The sequence below is a fragment of the Oncorhynchus mykiss genome, chromosome 9 (genome assembly GCF_013265735.2).
Source record: "Oncorhynchus mykiss isolate Arlee chromosome 9, USDA_OmykA_1.1, whole genome shotgun sequence".
NCBI classification, from domain to species: Eukaryota; Metazoa; Chordata; class Actinopteri; order Salmoniformes; family Salmonidae; genus Oncorhynchus; species Oncorhynchus mykiss.
This window is the reverse complement of record NC_048573.1, coordinates 40,955,509-40,974,149: the sequence shown is the minus strand read 5'-3', so window position 1 is coordinate 40,974,149 and position 18,641 is coordinate 40,955,509. Positions and strand designations below refer to the sequence as shown.

The 18,641-nt window shown below is 44.1% G+C and overlaps 1 protein-coding gene across 2 annotated transcripts in view; it reads left to right on the top strand.

Annotated features, from left to right (window-relative positions):
- Nucleotides 1–1,998: 1,998 nt before the first annotated feature.
- LOC110531177 (cadherin EGF LAG seven-pass G-type receptor 3) overlaps nt 1,999–18,641 on the top strand; it is a 53,426-nt gene continuing 36,783 nt past the window's right edge. The window contains exon 1 of one of the 2 annotated variants that reach the window (XM_036987991.1): nt 1,999–7,608. In XM_036987991.1, coding sequence (XP_036843886.1) covers nt 2,313–7,608 — 5,296 coding nt within the window. In that variant the 5' untranslated portion in view covers nt 1,999–2,312. The remainder of the gene's footprint in view (nt 7,609–18,641) is intronic. The other variant, XM_036987990.1, reaches the window with a different exon arrangement.

The window sequence follows — 18,641 nt, the reverse complement described above, 5'->3', positions numbered from 1 at the left end:
AGCAGCTACATTTGGACACACCCGCATCTTGAAAAGGGTGCTGTGTCTATACATTCTAAAACGCATGCGTGCACATACATAAGCACCCGCGTAGGGCTAAACGTGCATTAACCAAGAGGAGTGTATATAGCTGACTAATTACTGCTCTTAAAAATGAATGTTGCATTGCCAGAGCAATGTTGCGTAGTTGGTTGGCCTCTGCCTAACACAGCCTGAGAGTGTATTATGTTTGTGTCATTTCCTACAATTTTGTAAAAGCTAATATTTGTGAAATGTTTTGAGTAAGAATGATAATTTAACATGTCTTATGTAGACGTAAATGGGCCGAGTGATGCAGCAGGGTGATTTGGAACGCCGCTGTCCATGGTGCTGTATATAATCAGGTCGGTCATGGCGCTACTAAAAATGACCCAACATGTTGGCTTAGTCATTTCTCCTCGGAAAGAAATCCACGGTGTGGACTGCCCAAACGTACAGTTATTTGGTTAAAGTGTTCATCAGGGCTTCCTAGTGTAGGCTTCTTTCAGCATTGTTTAAATGGACGCGGTCCATGGTTTTGTAATGCTGAAATGTCCCATTGCCTGCTCATCCATCCCATCAAGTTTTTGTCTTGTTTCATTACTTCCCTTTTTCCTAAGTTAATGATATTGACACTGAGCTTGGGTGAAATGCTGAACATATAGTAGTACTCCATGGCTCAGAGTTTTAGGCTACATTATGAACAGATAAAATGTTACAGCACCCTGCTTTGGTGTCACTTCACATTTCAGGTACTTTCCATTAATACAAAAATGTGTTTATATCCGGATACATTATTTATATTAAACGTAGAAAAATCATGGAATCGTAGCCTGTAATGTAGCCTACTTGGATTTTCTTCATCCCATTATTTCAGTATAATATCACAAGCGCCAGTTTGTCTAGACGACTTTGCGCGTGTCGACATGTATCCGTCCTAATCACGGACAGGGCGGCACGCCAGTATAACCTAACCTACTTTTCACAGCAATTATTGTTGGTGTGCAGGCATGGCAAGCAATGATACCCAACATGGCTGACTGCCTGGCCCTCGCTTCCTAGCGCCTAATTACTTACTGTTCTCAGCTCCGAGAGAAGGATAGAAGCGAGAACATAGAGCGCGAGGGTTTAGAGTTTTTTTTTGTGCACTTTATTATTGTGGTCGGAGCATGAATATTTCAACATGCGTGGATCAGCTCCAATCGTGGCGACGGCGACAGCCAGACTGAGAGAAACACAGATTGGTTTTCATAGCAGAACTATTTTGTGCCACAACACATCCGATGATGCAAGTCAAGGCTGCCAGACACGCCTTCCCTCCCTCAGCCATTTCCAAAATGTGGGGATTTCATTTTAGGTTATAGAATTCACCATCAGAATGGATTATGTGACTGAATTTGGAATTTAAAAAAAAAATATTTCCATATAAACGACTTTTAATCCACTTTGTAAATACAACGAAATATATTGGTCATATTCATATGAATTCATGTTTGATTCAAATAATAAGTGAAGGGTGATGACCACATCGCAGGAAAAGCAATGAATAGGTAGCCTACTAATTACTCATCGATGTGTTGGCAGAGCATGACGTCATGGAGAGGCTCAATTCCTTCTTGTAGGCTATATAACATAGGCCTAACTGTATTTGTATTAGGCTACAAGTGACAGAAAATGTGCAATAATAAATATAATTTACAGTGCCCCCTGTGTTTAATATTTAATAAAGCCTACATATTTATAAATATGACCAAAAATGCCATTAGGTTTCATATGCTTCATTGCTACTATGTTCCGCTATAGCCTATATACAATTTAATTGATTTAGATGGGTTTACTAAAATATGAATGCGAGTGAGATATAGTTCCGAGTCGCCTTCCAGTTGTGGCTATGGCGGCTACGGTGGTTTAACAGCCCTGCGAGCTGGAATAAACCAGGGAGGCGGAGGAAGAAAGCAGCGAGGGGGAGGGGTGTTGAGAGGAGGAGAGCGTAACGCAAGGATGGATAGTACCACCAGGGTCTGCTGAGAGCCATGTTGGATATGAATGAAAGGGAGAGTTGCTGTACCCCTGACGCCGACAGACCGAGTTCTACCGAACACAGCGAGTAAATGCCAACTTCCCGGGCCCACGGAGAGACGGGGGAGCACGGGGGAAGGTGTCGGGCGGTGCCGCTGGAGCTGGCTACCTAGCCGGCGACGGAAGAGAGAGAGACGCACTCGGAAGAGAGGGAGAGAGAAAGAGAGAGTGGTGAGAGGGAGAAAGGGGGAAGGAGAAAGGATCTTACCAGACTAATGGCTGCACTGCTACTGGGTTCCAGCCTGCTCTCACCACTTCTTCTCCACCTGCTCCTCAGCCCTTTGTTCGCGGTTAACCCTGGGAAGTTAGCAGGGACCTGTCGTTGGAGCCCGGGACCCTGCCCTGAGACACCGAGCCATCCAAGGGAAGCTGGGGTCTTGGCGAGCAGCAGTGGTTCGGTGATCTGCCCCAGGTGTACGTTACAACGTCTCCCATCGGGACGGCTCCAATCGGAACCAGCATTCCCGGTGTGGAGTCCTTTTGTATGGCAGGGGGCGCACGGAGACCCTTTTGAACCATTGTGCACCGAAGAAGGAGGTGCGAGAGGGCCGTGGAATGGAGTCAGGCACCCCCAACCTGCAGGTAGGAGCAGGAGCAGCGGTGGGGAGAGGGGCGTTGTTTCACCTGTTTTCTGTTCGTGGGTTCAAAAGGCCAAAAAGCGGTATATACAAAGGACTAGAGATTGCGCGCGGTCACCGCCCTCTCTGCCGCCCGCCAAACCCGACACAGGGAGAGTCTTTGTGCGCGGCCAACACCAGGGACCTGAAAGCGAGTCGTCGGAGATTGCTAAAGACGTTCGAGGGGCTTCTGAAAGGTGTACAAGGACCCTTCACCGGCCACTTCCCCCAACACAGCAAATACCTCCGCACTCTCATTTGGGCAATAATGCTTTGGACGCCGGCGAGGTGGCCACCGGTGCTTGTTCTCATTTAAGTAGTCACAATGTTATCGATCTCACCAGTGATGGTTGTAATCGTTCGTTTACTAAAGCCATTGGGAGAACGGGGAGGAGCGTGGTGCAAGGCCCCTGCCCATGCTATCTCACCTCAGCCACCGCAGGCAGCGCAGCCAGATGTTACCAGTCACCCGGGATTACTGAATGGGCCATGGCCCTCACAGGTTGTTATTTCAGGCATACCCGAGACAGGCTCCACGCCAGCCCCAGTCCTGGGCATGCCATGGTTCTGGGCAGGAGGAGGGAGGGATGGAAGGCACAAGGTAACAAACACGTGAACAAAAATGATTTGGATAAGGATTTGGTCTCTGTTTATCTAACAACCAAGTTTAAGGAGCCGGCTGCTCCGCCACAGAGAATATCAGTGTTGACAGGCCGAGAACAGAGCGCTCAACCCCGGGTAGAGAGTAAGGGGTTACCCTGGGGGTCTCTCCTCGGAACGAGGTGTTGTCGTTTGCAGCGGATGGATGTGGGGGGAGGACTTTCAGCCAACGTTATAGGTCCCAGGGGAAGCATAGAAGTGAGTAATCTCGACATCCAATTTCCCCCGACCACAAATATCACGGATAGTCTATGTTTGCCATCTAACGGAACCGGTTATGAAAACAGAAATTCTACTAGCTCATCTTCCTTATTCCATGATGACATACAGGCAGCAGAATCGGCTGCTCGAGCCAATGTTCCTCATCCTCAGTCTGAGCCAGCTCACAATGAGTCAGCTATCGTCACCCCTATATTTTCTTCCATCACCGCTCTCACTATAGCAGCCTCGGTACACGCTGGTGTAATTAAGTCTGGTGTTACTCACAGGGATCTCGTTATCGCAAACCCCTTCTCATTCTCCATGGAGCTCAATCTAACTGAACGGGATAGTGACTCAGACTCACATTCCCAGCCACGGACTAGCCTCCTCTACAGACCCCCTCCCTTTCACATAGGTTCAGCACCACAGGCACAATGGACAGCACCCATCAAAACCTCTACCCAGATTTCTCCAAGTAAACAGGTATATTCGGCTCACCACTTTCAGACATTTTTTGGGGAGAATGTTCACAACGTCAACAATAATAACAATATCAGAAATTACAACCAGAACCAGAACCACAATAACAACAACATGGAAAACAAAGAGGAGCATGTTCAGATGAATGATGAAAGAAATGGTGCCAATAGTAGACAGGAGCCAGTGGATCTGAGTGGACTATGCTCACAGACACAGCTGGGCTTGGTCCCTGAAGAATTGCTCTACACTGCGTGTGTTGACAGCAGCTCAGGCGACAGCTTAACTAATGTCCAGGGGGGCACTCGCCCGCAATTAAAATCAGGTAAACTGGTGCCATTACAACAGGAAGGTGTCAGTCAGCCAGAAAGGCATATGGGTGGCGAGGTTGAGGAGGGGTCTGGGGGAGGCAAATTACAGGTGGGGGAGGGAGAGAGACAGCCCAGAGAGGCACGGAGGGAGGAAGTGGAGGAGTGGGAGTCAGAGGGAATAACAAAGAGAGCCACAGCCCAGACAGATGAGACTGTAGAAGCAGAGGGAGAGAGAGAGAAAGGTCAGGAGAGGGCCAGCCTCACACAGACACAGAGTGGTGAAGGAGGAAAAGAGGAGGGGAAGAAAGAGTGGCAGGGGGCTGAAAGCACACAGGAAGACGAGGAGGAAAGGCACAGGTCAAGGGGAGAGAGAAGCTTGGGAAGGCAGACCGTGGAAGATGAAGGTGAGGAGGACAGAGGGAAAGAGGTTTTGGTGGTGGGGCGCGCTCGCCGAGCTGCCAACAGACACCCTCACTTCTCCCAGTATAACTTCCAGGTCCAGGTTCCAGAAAACCAGCCCTCAGGCACCTCAGTCATACCCATGTCAGCCACCGACCCAGACGCAGGTGAAGCAGGCAGGCTCAGCTACACCATGGCCCCTCTCATGAATAGCAGATCCACGGACTACTTCCACATCGACCCTGACACGGGCCTCATCACCACCTCCCAGGTGCTGGACAGGGAGCACATGGACCTGCACTACTTCCGGGTCACGGCGTCAGACCACGGCTCTCCACGCCTCTCTGGCACCACCATGGTGGCAATCACTGTGGCCGACCGCAATGACCACTCGCCTATCTTTGAGCACACAGAGTACCGGGAGACCATCCGGGAGAACGTGGAGGAGGGCTACCCCATCCTGCAGCTCCGAGCCACTGACCTGGATGCCCCGTCCAACGCCAACATCCGCTACCGCTTCATAGGAGACACCGCTGCTGCGGCCCGGGCCGCATTTGAGATCGACCCCCGCTCCGGGCTGATCACCACGCGGGGCGTGGTCGACCGGGAGACCAACGAGCGCTACACCCTCCACGTGGAGGCCAGCGACCAGGGAAGGGAGCCCGGGCCGCGCTCGGCCATCGTTAAGGTCTCCATCACGGTGCTGGACGAGAATGACAACGTGCCCCAGTTCAGCGAGAAGCGCTATGTGGTGGCGGTCAGGGAGGACGTCCGGCCCCACTCGGAGATCCTGAGGGTGAGCGCTACGGACCATGATAAGGATAGCAACGCGGCCGTCCACTACAACATCATCAGTGGGAACAGCCGGGGCCAGTTCTCCATCGACAGTGTGACTGGGGAGATCCAGGTAGTTGCCCCTCTGGACTTTGAGGCAGAGAGGGAGTACACTCTGAGGGTACGAGCCCAGGACAACGGCCGGCCGCCCCTCTCCAATAACACAGGTATCATCAGCGTGCAGGTGACCGACGTCAACGACAACCCTCCCATCTTCGTGTCCACGCCGTTCCAGGCGTCAGTGCTGGAGAGCGCCCCCGTGGGCAGCTCCATCCTCCACATCCAGGCCATCGACACCGACTCTGCGGACAACGCCCGTCTGGAGTACAGGCTGACTGGCACCAGCCCTGACACGCCCTTCGTCATTAACTCCGCCACCGGCTGGGTGACGGTCAGTTCGTCTCTCGACCGGGAGTCTGTGGAACACTTCTTCTTTGGGGTGGAGGCCAGAGACTATGGCGTCCCACCTCTCTCCGCCACAGCCAGCGTGACTATAACAGTGATGGACGTCAATGACAACAGGCCAGAGTTCCTGCAGAAAGAGTACTTTGTGAGGCTCAACGAGGACGCAGCTGTGGGCACCAGTGTGGTCATTGTGACCGCGGTCGACCGTGATGTCAACAGTGCGGTCACCTATCAGATCACGGGGGGCAACACGCGTAACCGCTTTGCCATAAGCACAGCCGGGGGGTCGGGGCTGGTCTCTCTAGCACTGCCGCTCGACTACAAACAGGAGCGCCGATACATTCTGACTGTGACGGCTTCCGACCGCACGCTACATGACACATGCCAGGTCCACGTCAACATCACCGACGCCAACACACACCGGCCCGTGTTCCAGAGTGCTCACTACTCTGTGACCGTGAACGAGGACCGCCCCCCGGGCAGCACGGTTGTGGTCATCAGCGCCACGGATGATGACGTTGGCGAAAACTCTCGCATCACCTACTTCCTGGAAGACAACATCCCCCAGTTCCGCATTGACCCGTCCAGCGGAGCCATCACCCTGCAAGCCGAGCTGGATTACGAGGACCAGATGACCTACACTCTGGCCATCACCGCCCGGGACAACGGCATCCCACAGAAGTCTGACACCACCTATGTAGAGGTGAATGTGAACGATGTGAATGACAACGCACCACAGTTCCTCAGCCCCAGGTACCAGGGCACCGTCAGTGAAGACGCTCCACCCTTCACTAGCGTCCTACAGATATCCGCAATGGACCGAGATGCCCACGCCAACGGCCGCGTCCAGTACACCTTCCAGAATGGGGAGGACGGTGACGGAGACTTCACCATCGAGCCCACATCGGGCATCGTACGCACGGTCCGTCGCCTGGACCGCGAGAGTGTTCCATTCTATGAGCTGACGGCGTACGCCGTGGACCGCGGTGTGCCTCCCCAGCGGACGCCCGTCCACATCCAGGTGACGGTTCTCGACGTCAACGACAACGCTCCTGTCTTCCCGGCAGACGACTTTGAGGTTCTGGTGAAGGAGAACAGCGCTGTGGGGTCGGTGGTGGCCCAGATCACAGCCACAGACCCAGACGAGGGGACCAACGCCCAGATCATGTATCAAATCGTAGAAGGCAACATCCCTGAGATCTTCCAGATGGACATCTTCTCCGGGGAGCTCACCTCCCTCATCGACCTGGACTACGAGGCCCGCTCTGAGTACGTGATCGTGGTCCAGGCCACCTCAGCCCCCCTAGTGAGCCGGGCCACGGTGCGCATCCGGCTGGTGGACCAGAACGACAACCGGCCCCAGCTCCAGGACTTCCAGATCGTCTTCAACAACTTTGTGTCCAACCGCTCCAACAGTTTCCCCAGCGACGTGATCGGCCGGGTCCCGGCCCACGACCCTGATGTGTCAGACCACCTGTACTACTCCATTGCCCGGGGAAACGACCTACACCTGCTGCTGCTCAACCACAGCAGTGGGGAGATCCGGCTGAGCCGCAAGCTGGACAACAACAGAGCCTTGGTGGCCCCCATGCTCATCACTGTCACAGGTGAGAGACAGAGGGATAAAGTGTGGCTGGATGTGTGAGAGAGGGAGGGGGAGAGAGAGATGTGTGTGAAAGAGATGGTGTTGGTTTGTGTGTGTGTGGGGAAGAGAGGGTGGGGGTTGGTTTGTGTGTGTGTCTGAGAGAGAGGGTGTGGGAAGGGCCTGTCAGAAAATGCGAATGAGGGGTATTTGAGATACTTAGGCTCTTGATCCATGATTTATGTTATTTTTGTGAATTAAATGAAATAGGCAACGAGGCGTATGAAATTATAAACTTCCTGGTAAGGATGGTTTATGATTTATTTTACTGTACAACAGTCATGCATTTTTTTTAGTTTGTTAAAGAGCTTTTATATGGCCAGTGTTTTTTTTGTGACCTGCTGGTCTATTTACAGAGCTTTTATCCAGCCTCTCTCAGCCGACTCCTCTCCTCTAGGACTGGAGTGTTATGAGATTATAATTAAATACAGTCAGCCTCCCCTCTCTTCTCCCCTTCACAATCTCTCTCTCTCTCTCTCTCTCTCTCTCTCTCTCTCTCTCTCTCTCTCTCTCTCTCTCTCTCTCTCTCTTTCTCTCTCACTCTCTCTCTTTCACGCTCACTGTCGCTCTCTCTCTGACTCTCTCTCTCTCATTCACTCTCTCTCTCTCTCTTTGGCTCTCATGCTCTCTCTCTCTCTATCTCTCTGCTCTTTACTGAGACTAGAGAGAGGGGAGATTAAGATGTAATATAGTCGGTCTAAGATCCCAGCAGGACAGCAGGCCAGGCCTGTACTCATCTGATATCTGTCTCCATCCATCTGTCTGTCTTTCCTTCCCTGGGGCACCAACACACAACACCACTTCCCCTCTTTTGTGTGTGTGCGTGCGCGAGTGCTTGCATGTGTATCTGTGTTTGTGTGTGTCTGCACAGTACATATGGGTGTACACAGAAAGCTGTGGAGAGGAAAGGCAAATGAGCATTAAATCAGTTGTATTTGTCACATGCTTCGTAGACAACAGGTGTAGACTAATAGTGGAACACTTACTTATGTTCCAAGCTAAAGTTAAGATAGAAAATAGAAATAGTGAAATGAGGAATAAATACACAGTGAATAACAAATGGGAATAATGAGTATAAAATAACATGGCTATATACAGGGATTATAAAATAACATGACTATACACAGGGAGTAGAAAATAACATGACTATATACAGGGAGTATAAAATAACATGGCTATATACAGGGAGTAGAAAATAACATGGCTATACACAGGGAGTAGAAAATAACATGACTATACACAGGGAGTAGAAAATAACATGACTATACACAGGGAGTATAAAATAACATTACTATTTACAGGGATTATAAAATAACATGGCTATATACAGGGATTATAAAATAACATGACTATATACAGGGAGTATAAAATAACATGACTATACACAGGGAGTATAAAATAACATGACTATTTACAGGGAGTAGAAAATAACATGACTATACACAGGGAGTAGAAAATAACATGACTATACACAGGGAGTATAAAATAACATGACTATACACAGGGAGTATAAAATAACATGGCTATACACAGGGAGTAGAAAATAACATGACTATATACAGGCATTATAAAATAACATGACTATATACAGGGAGTATAAAATAACATGGCTATACACAGGGAGTATAAAATAACATGACTATATACAGGGAGTAGAAAATAACATGGCTATACACAGGGATTATAAAATAACATGACTATATACAGGGAGTAGAAAATAACATGGCTATATATAGGGAGTAGAAAATAACATGGCTATACACAGGGAGTATAAAATAACATGACTATATACAGGGAGTATAAAATAACATGACTATATACAGGGAGTAGAAAATAACATGACTATACACAGGGAGTAGAAAATAACATGACTATATACAGGGAGTATACAATAACATGGCTATATACAGGGAGTAGAAAATAACATGGCTATACACAGGGAGTATAAAATAACATGACTATATATAGGGAGTATACAAAACATGGCTATACATAGGGAGTATAAAATAACATGGCTATATACAGGGAGTATAAAATAACATGGCTATATACAGGGAGTATAAAATAACATGACTATATATAGGGAGTATAAAATAACATGGCTATACATAGGGAGTATAAAATAACATGACTATATACAGGGAGTAGAAAATAACATGACTATATACAGGGATTATAAAATAACATGACTATATATAGGGCATATAAAATAACATGACTATATACAGGGATTATAAAATAACATGGCTATATACAGGGAGTATAAAATAACATGGCTATATACAGGGAGTAGAAAATAACATGGCTATACACAGGGAGTATAAAATAACATGACTATATATAGGGAGTATGCAAAACATGGCTATACATAGGGAGTATAAAATAACATGGTTATATATAGGGATTATAAAATAACATGGCTATATACAGGGATTATAAAATAACATGGCTATATACAGGGAGTATAAAATAACATGGCTATATACAGGGAGTATAAAATAACATGACTATATATAGGGAATATAAAATAACATGGCTATATACAGGGAGTATAAAATAACATGACTATATACAGGGAGTAGAAAATAACATGGCTATACATAGGGAGTATAAAATAACATGACTATATATAGGGAATATAAAATAACATGACTATATACAGGGAGTATAAAATAACATGGCTATATATAGGGAGTATAAAATAACATGGCTATACATAGGGAGTATAAAATAACATGGTTATATATAGGGATTATAAAATAACATGACTATATACAGGGAGTATAAAATAACATGGCTATATACAGGGAGTATAAAATAACATGACTATATATAGGGAGTATAAAATAACATGGCTATACATAGGGAGTATAAAATAACATGACTATATACAGGGAGTAGAAAATAACATGACTATATACAGGGATTATAAAATAACATGACTATATATAGGGATTATAAAATAACATGACTATATACAGGGATTATAAAATAACATGGCTATATACAGGGAGTATAAAATAACATGGCTATATACAGGGATTATAAAATAACATGACTATATATAGGGAATATAAAATAACATGGCTATATACAGGGAGTATAAAATAACATGGCTATATACAGGGAGTATAAAATAACATGGCTATATACAGGGAGTATAAAATAACATGACTATATATAGGGAATATAAAATAACATGGCTATATACAGGGAGTATAAAATAACATGACTATATACAGGGAGTAGAAAATAACATGACTATATATAGGGAGTGTAAAATAACATGGCTATATACAGGGAGTAGAAAATAACATTACTATATACAGGGAGTAGAAAATAACATGGCTATATATAGGGAGTAGAAAATAACATGACTATATACAGGGAGTAGAAAATAACATGACTATATATAGGGAGTGTAAAATAACATGGCTATATACAGGGAGTAGAAAATAACATGACTATATATAGGGAGTAGAAAATAACATGGCTATATACAGGGAGTAGAAAATAGCATGACTATATACAGGGAGTAGAAAATAACATGGCTATACATAGGGATTGTAAAATAACATGGATATATACAGGGAGTATAAAATAACATGGTTATATACAGGGAGTAGAAAATAACATGACTATATACAGGGAGTAGAAAATAACATGGCTATATACAGGGAGTAGAAAATAACAAGACTATATACAGGGAGTAGAAAATAACATGACTATATATAGGGAATATAAAATAACATGGCTATATACAGGGAGTATAAAATAACATGACTATATATAGGGAATATAAAATAACATGGCTATATACAGGGAGTAGAAAATAACATGACTATATATAGGGAGTGTAAAATAACATGGCTATATACAGGGAGTAGAAAATAACATGGCTATATATAGGGAGTAGAAAATAACATGACTATATACAGGGAGTATAAAATAACATGGCTATACATAGGGATTGTAAAATAACATGGATATATACAGGGAGTAGAAAATAACATGACTATATACAGGGAGTAGAAAATAACATGGCTATATACAGGGAGTAGAAAATAGCATGACTATATACAGGGAGTATAAAATAACATGGCTATACATAGGGATTGTAAAATAACATGGATATATACAGGGAGTATAAAATAACATGGTTATATACAGGGAGTAGAAAATAACATGACTATGTACAGGGAGTAGAAAATAACATGGCTATATACAGGGAGTAGAAAATAACAAGACTATATACAGGGAGTAGAAAATAACATGACTATATACAGGGAGTAGAAAATAACAAGACTATATACAGGGAGTAGAAAATAACATGGCTATATACAGGGAGTAGAAAATAACATATCTATACATAGGGAGTATAAAATAACATGACTATACAGAGGGAGTATAAAATAACATGACTATATACAGGGAGTATAAAATAACATGGCTATACACAGGGAGTATAAAATAACATGACTATATACAGGGAATATAAAATAACATGGCTATATACAGGGATTATAAAATAACATGACTATATACAGGGAGTATAAAATAACATGGCTATATACAGGGAGTATAAAATAACATGACTATATATAGGGAGTATAAAATAACATGGCTATACATAGGGAGTATAAAATAACATGGCTATACATAGGGAGTATAAAATAACATGACTATATACAGGGATTATAAAATAACATGACTATATATAGGGAATATAAAATAACATGGCTATACATAGGGAGTATAAAATAACATGACTATATATAGGGAGTATACAATAACATGGCTATATATAGGGAGTATAAAATAACATGGCTATACATAGGGAGTATAAAATAACATGGTTATATATAGGGAGTAGAAAATAACATGACTATATATAGGGATTATAAAATAACATGACTATATACAGGGATTATAAAATAACATGACTATATACAGGGAGTAGAAAATAACATGACTATACACAGGGAGTAGAAAATAACATGACTATACACAGGGAGTAGAAAATAACATGACTATACACAGGGAGTATAAAATAACATGACTATATACAGGGATTATAAAATAACATGGCTATATACAGGGATTATAAAATAACATGGCTATATACAGGGAGTAGAAAATAACATGGCTATACACAGGGAGTATAAAATAACATGACTATATACAGGGATTATAAAATAACATGGCTATATACAGGGATTATAAAATAACATGGCTATATACAGGGAGTAGAAAATAACATGGCTATACACAGGGAGTATAAAATAACATGACTATATATAGGGAGTATACAATAACATGGCTATACATAGGGAGTATAAAATAACATGGCTATACATAGGGAGTATAAAATAACATGGCTATACATAGGGAGTATAAAATAACATGACTATATACAGGGAGTAGAAAATAACATGGCTATATACAGGGATTATAAAATAACATGGCTATATACAGGGAGTAGAAAATAACATGGCTATACACAGGGAGTATAAAATAACATGACTATATACAGGGATTATAAAATAACATGGCTATATACAGGGATTATAAAATAACATGGCTATATACAGGGAGTAGAAAATAACATGGCTATACACAGGGAGTATAAAATAACATGACTATATATAGGGAGTATACAATAACATGGCTATACATAGGGAGTATAAAATAACATGGCTATACATAGGGAGTATAAAATAACATGGCTATACATAGGGAGTATAAAATAACATGACTATATACAGGGAGTAGAAAATAACATGGCTATATACAGGGAGTATAAAATAACATGGCTATATACAGGGAGTATAAAATAACATGGCTATACATAGGGAGTATAAAATAACATGACTATATACAGGGAGTAGAAAATAACATGGCTATATATAGGGATTATAAAATAACATGGCTATACATAGGGAATAGAAAATACATAGAAAATTACATGACTATATATAGGGATTATAAAATAACATGACTATACATAGGGATTATAAAATAACATGGCTATACGTAGGGAGTATAAAATAACATGGCTATACATAGGGAATAGAAAATACATAGAAAATTACATGACTATATACAGGGAGTATAAAATAACATGGCTATATACAGGGAGTATAAAATAACATGACTATTTACAGGGAGTAGAAAATAACATGACTATATACAGGGAGTATAAAATAACATGACTATATACAGGGAGTAGAAAATAGCATGACTATATACAGGGAGTAGAAAATAACATGGCTATATACAGGGAGTATAAAATAACATGACTATTTACAGGGAGTAGAAAATAACATGACTATATACAGGGAGTATAAAATAACATGACTATATACAGGGAGTAGAAAATAGCATGACTATATACAGGGAGTAGAAAATAACATGGCTATATACAGGGAGTAGAAAATAGCATGACTATATACAGGGAGTACCAGTACCGAGTCGACATGCAGGGGTACGAGGTAATTGAGGTAGCTATGTACTGTACATATAGGTAGGGGTAAAGTGACTAGGCAACGGGATAGATCATAGACAGTAGCAGCCTCATATGTGCAAAAGAGTTAGTGTGTTCGTGCAAAAAAGGGTCAGTGCAGATATCCGGGTAGCCATTTGATGACCTATTTAGCAATCTTGTTTAGTAGTCTTATGGCTTGTGGGTAAAAGCTGTTCACGGTTCTGTTGGTTCCAGACTTGGTGCACTGGTACCGCTTGCTGTGCGGTAGAAGAGAGAACAGTCTGTGGCTTGGGTGGTTGGAGTCTTTAACAATTTTTTGGGCCTTCCTCTGACACCGCCTGGTATAGAGGTCTTGGATGGCAGAGAGCTTGGCCGCAGTGATATACTAGGCCATAAGCACTACCCTTTGTAGCACCTTGCGGTCGGATGCCAAGCAGTTGCCGTACCAAACAGCGATGCAGCCAGTCAAGATGCTCTCGAGGGTGCAGCTGTAGAACGCTTTGAGGATAAGAGGGCCCATGCCAAATCTTTTCAGTCTCCTGAGGGGGAAGAGGTGTGGTGCCCTCTTCACGACTGTGTTGGTGTGTTTGAACCATGATAGATCTTTAGCGATGTGGACACCAAGGTAACTTTAAGCTCTCTACCCGCTCTACTACAGCCCTATCGATGTGAATGGGGATGTGTTCGGCAACCCATTTCCTGTAGTCCACAATAAGCTCATTTGTTTTACTGACCTCCCTATAGGTTGTCTCATTGTTGTCGGTTATCAGGCCTACCACCGTTGTCTGTCGGTGTAACGGGATTCTTCTGTTGAAGGAGAGGCGGACCAAAACACAGCGTGGTTATTGTTATACATCTTTAATAAAGATGAAAAATAGAACAATATACAAAAAACAAGAAACCGTGAAAAAAAAAACGAAAACAGCCCTATCTGGTGTAACAAACACAAAGACAGGAACAATCACCCACAAACCCCAACACCAAACAGGCTACCTAAATATGGCTCCCAATCAGAGACAATGACTAACACCTGCCTCTGATTGAGAACCATATCAGGCCCAAACACAGAAACAGACGAACAAGACATCCAACATAGAATGCCCACTCAGATCACACCCTGACCAAACAAAACATAGAACATACAAAGAAAACTATGGTCAGGGTGTGACAGTCGGCAAACTTTATGAATGTTTTGAAGTTCTTCGCAGCCACACAGTCGTGGGTGAACAGGGAATACAGGAGGGGACTAAGCATGCAACCCTGAGGGGCCGCCAGTGTTGAGGGTCATCGTGGCAAATGTGTTGCCTAGCCTCACCACCTGGGGGCGGCCCGTCAGGAAGTCCAGGATCCAGTTGCAGAGGGAGGTGTTCAGTCCCAGGGACCTTAACTGAGTGACGAGCTTGGAGGGCACTATGGTGTTGAACGCTGAGCTGTAGTCAGCATTCTCACGCAGGTGTTCCTTTTGTCCAAGCCCTACCACATCCAACGAGTTTCAGAACCATTGTTGTAGGATTCGATCTTAGTCCTGTTTGATGACGTCAGAGGGCGTAGCAGGATTTCTTATAAGGGTCCGGGTTAGTGTCCCTCCCATTGAAAGTGGCAGCTCTAGCCTGTAATGTTGCCTGTAATCCTTGCTTCTGGTTGGGATGTGTACGTACGTACGTATGTCACTGTGGGGACGACGTTGTCGATGCACTTATTAATGAAGCCGGAGATGTGATCAACTCCTCAATGCCATTGGATGAATCCCGGAACATGTTCCAGTCTGTGCTAGCGAAACAGTCTCGTAGCTTTGCATCCAATTCATCGGACCACTTCCGTATTGGGAGTGTCACGGGTACTTCCTGTTTGAGTTTGTGATGTAAGCAGAAATCAGGAGGATATAATTATGTTCCGATTTGCCAAATGGAGAGCGAGGGAGAGCTTTGAATGCCTCTCTGTGTGTGGAGTAAAGGTGATCTAGAGTATTTTCTCTTATAGTTGCACAGGTGACATGCCGGTAGAAATGAGGTAGACATGCGAGGCACAGTCCCCGAACACTTTTCCCCCATGGAGTGGTTATGATCGCTAGAATTTCAAACCGTTTCGGACGCTACAGACTTTTTAGTGAGAAAACCGATTTTTCGGGGATGTCTCATGGTCTGACAAACACCGCTCTAGCTCTGCCACCTTTCACCTCAGATGCGGAAGTGTAACACAGGTGGATGCGGTGGATTGAGACTCATTCAATGCTAAACGACAGATATTTCTAGCTTAAACTGACGGAGTTTGATGGGGATCATTTTTTATCATGTTACTTAGACTGACTCTAGGGGGTTTTCAAATGTGCGCGGTACACTTTTGTTTTTCCGTCCAACTTACATAATTGTGTTCTTGACTGGTCATGCATGGGATGGCAAGAGTTCACACAGTTGACAGTGTCCGTAAAGAGACCTTTCTCTTCCTGCTCCAGTTCTAGGACTTCCCCGTTATATAATCTATCTGTAATGTCCTTTATTAAACACAAGAGACAGGAGGGTTCAATACCCCCCTCTCTTTCCTCTGTCAGCATCATCCTTTACTTATTCAACACACATAAATACATCCTGTAGGGAGTGTTCAGGCATATTTTGTGTGTGTGTGTGTGTTTGTCTGTGTAAGTACAGTATAGTCAATGAGTCATTTGTCATTATATACTGTACATACAGTAGTTGTCAACTACACAATGTACACAAAAGTATGTGGACACCCCTTCAAATTAGTGGATTTGGCTCTTTTAGCCACACCCGTTGCTGTGTATAAAAGGTATAACATTGAGAACACAGCCATGTAGTCTCCATAGACAAACATTTGCAGTAGAATGACCTTACTGAAAATCTCAGTGACTCTCAACTTGGCACCGTCATAGGATGCCACCTTTCCAACAAGTCAGTTCGTAAAATGTCTGCCCTTTCTGCTGGTATCGTCTAGGAGCAACAACGGCGTAGTAGGTAGGCCACAAAAGCTCACAGAACAGGACCGCCGAGTGCTGAAGCGCGGAACGTGTAAAAACGGTCTGTCCTCGGTTGCAACATTCGCTACTGAGTTCCAAACTGACTCTGGAAGCAACGTCAGCACAAGAACTGTTTGTTGGGAGCTTCATGAAATGGGTTTCCATAGCTGAGCAGCCGCACATAAGCCGAAGATCACCATGAGCTATGCCAAGCATCGACTGGAGTGGTGTAAAGCTTACCACAATTGGACTCTGGAGCAGTGGAAAGAGGAGTGATGAATCACGCTTCACCATCTGGCAGTCCAAATAACAAATCTGGGTTTGCCGGATGCCAGAAGAACACTACCTACCCGAATGCATAGTTCCAACTCTAAAGTTTGGTGGAGGTGGAATAATGGTCTGGGGCTGTTTTTCATGGTTCAAGCTAGGCCCCTTTGTTCCAGTGAAGGGAAATCTTAATGCTGACATTCTAGACAATTCTGTGCTTCCAACTTTGTGGCAACAGTTTGGGGAAGGCCCTTTCCTGTTTCAGCATGACAGTGTCTCCATGCACAAAGCGAGGTTCGAACAGTAATGGTTTGTCGAGATCGGTGTGGAAGAACTTGACTGGCCTGCACAGAGCCCTGACCTCAACCTCACAAACACCTTTGGGAGGAATTGGAACACCGACTGCGAGACAGGCCTAATCGCCAGACACCAGTGCCCGACGTAACTAATGCTCTTGTGGCTGAATGGAAGTCCCCGCAACAATGTGACAACATCTAGTGGAAAGCCTTCCCAGAAGAGGGACCAATTCCATGTTAATGCCTATGATTTTGGAACGCGATGTTCGACAAGCAGGCGTCCACATAGTTTTGGCCATGTAGTGTACCTTCCATGTGACCCGGTAGATAGATCTGTACATCTGGGTAGGAATAAGGAGGATAATGTGTAGTTTAGATCATTGAGACTTTAAGCATCTGTATAAGTACAATGCATTTTTATGCTTATGCCTTATGTGTGTTTGTTAATATGGTAGAGTAATGTGTGTGTGTGTGTGTGTGTGTGTATGTTTTTGTGTAAGTGTGGATGTGTGTGTGTGCATCCGTACGTCTGTGTTTGTGTGTGTGTGTGTGAGTGTGGTTTAATGTATCGTAAAGATGCAGTGTAAGCCTGCAGAGAGAGAGAGCCCTTTTAACTGTGTGGCTTATTCCGTTCTGCACTGAGAGTAATGAGTGTTCAGACCTCAGGGGGAGAAGGGCTTTTAAAACAAACAGAGCGCGGAAATCATGTCAGACCACTGCCTGTAATGTGTGTGTGTTCACACGTGCAAGAGTGTGAATGCATGCAGGCTATGGATGTGTGCCTTTCTATGGTTGTTGTGTGTGTTTCTTTCTAGGTGACTGTTTGCGCTACACGTGATGTTGTTAACTCGTAATCATTTCCATCCATTTGAAAAGGCCAACCCCTGATATGACTGCAGTTACTGATATAGGCAGCAGGAAGCTTGCTTTTTCCAGCTGAGCTTTAGGAAGGGAAGCATTGCTTAGATCTTGGAGGCTGT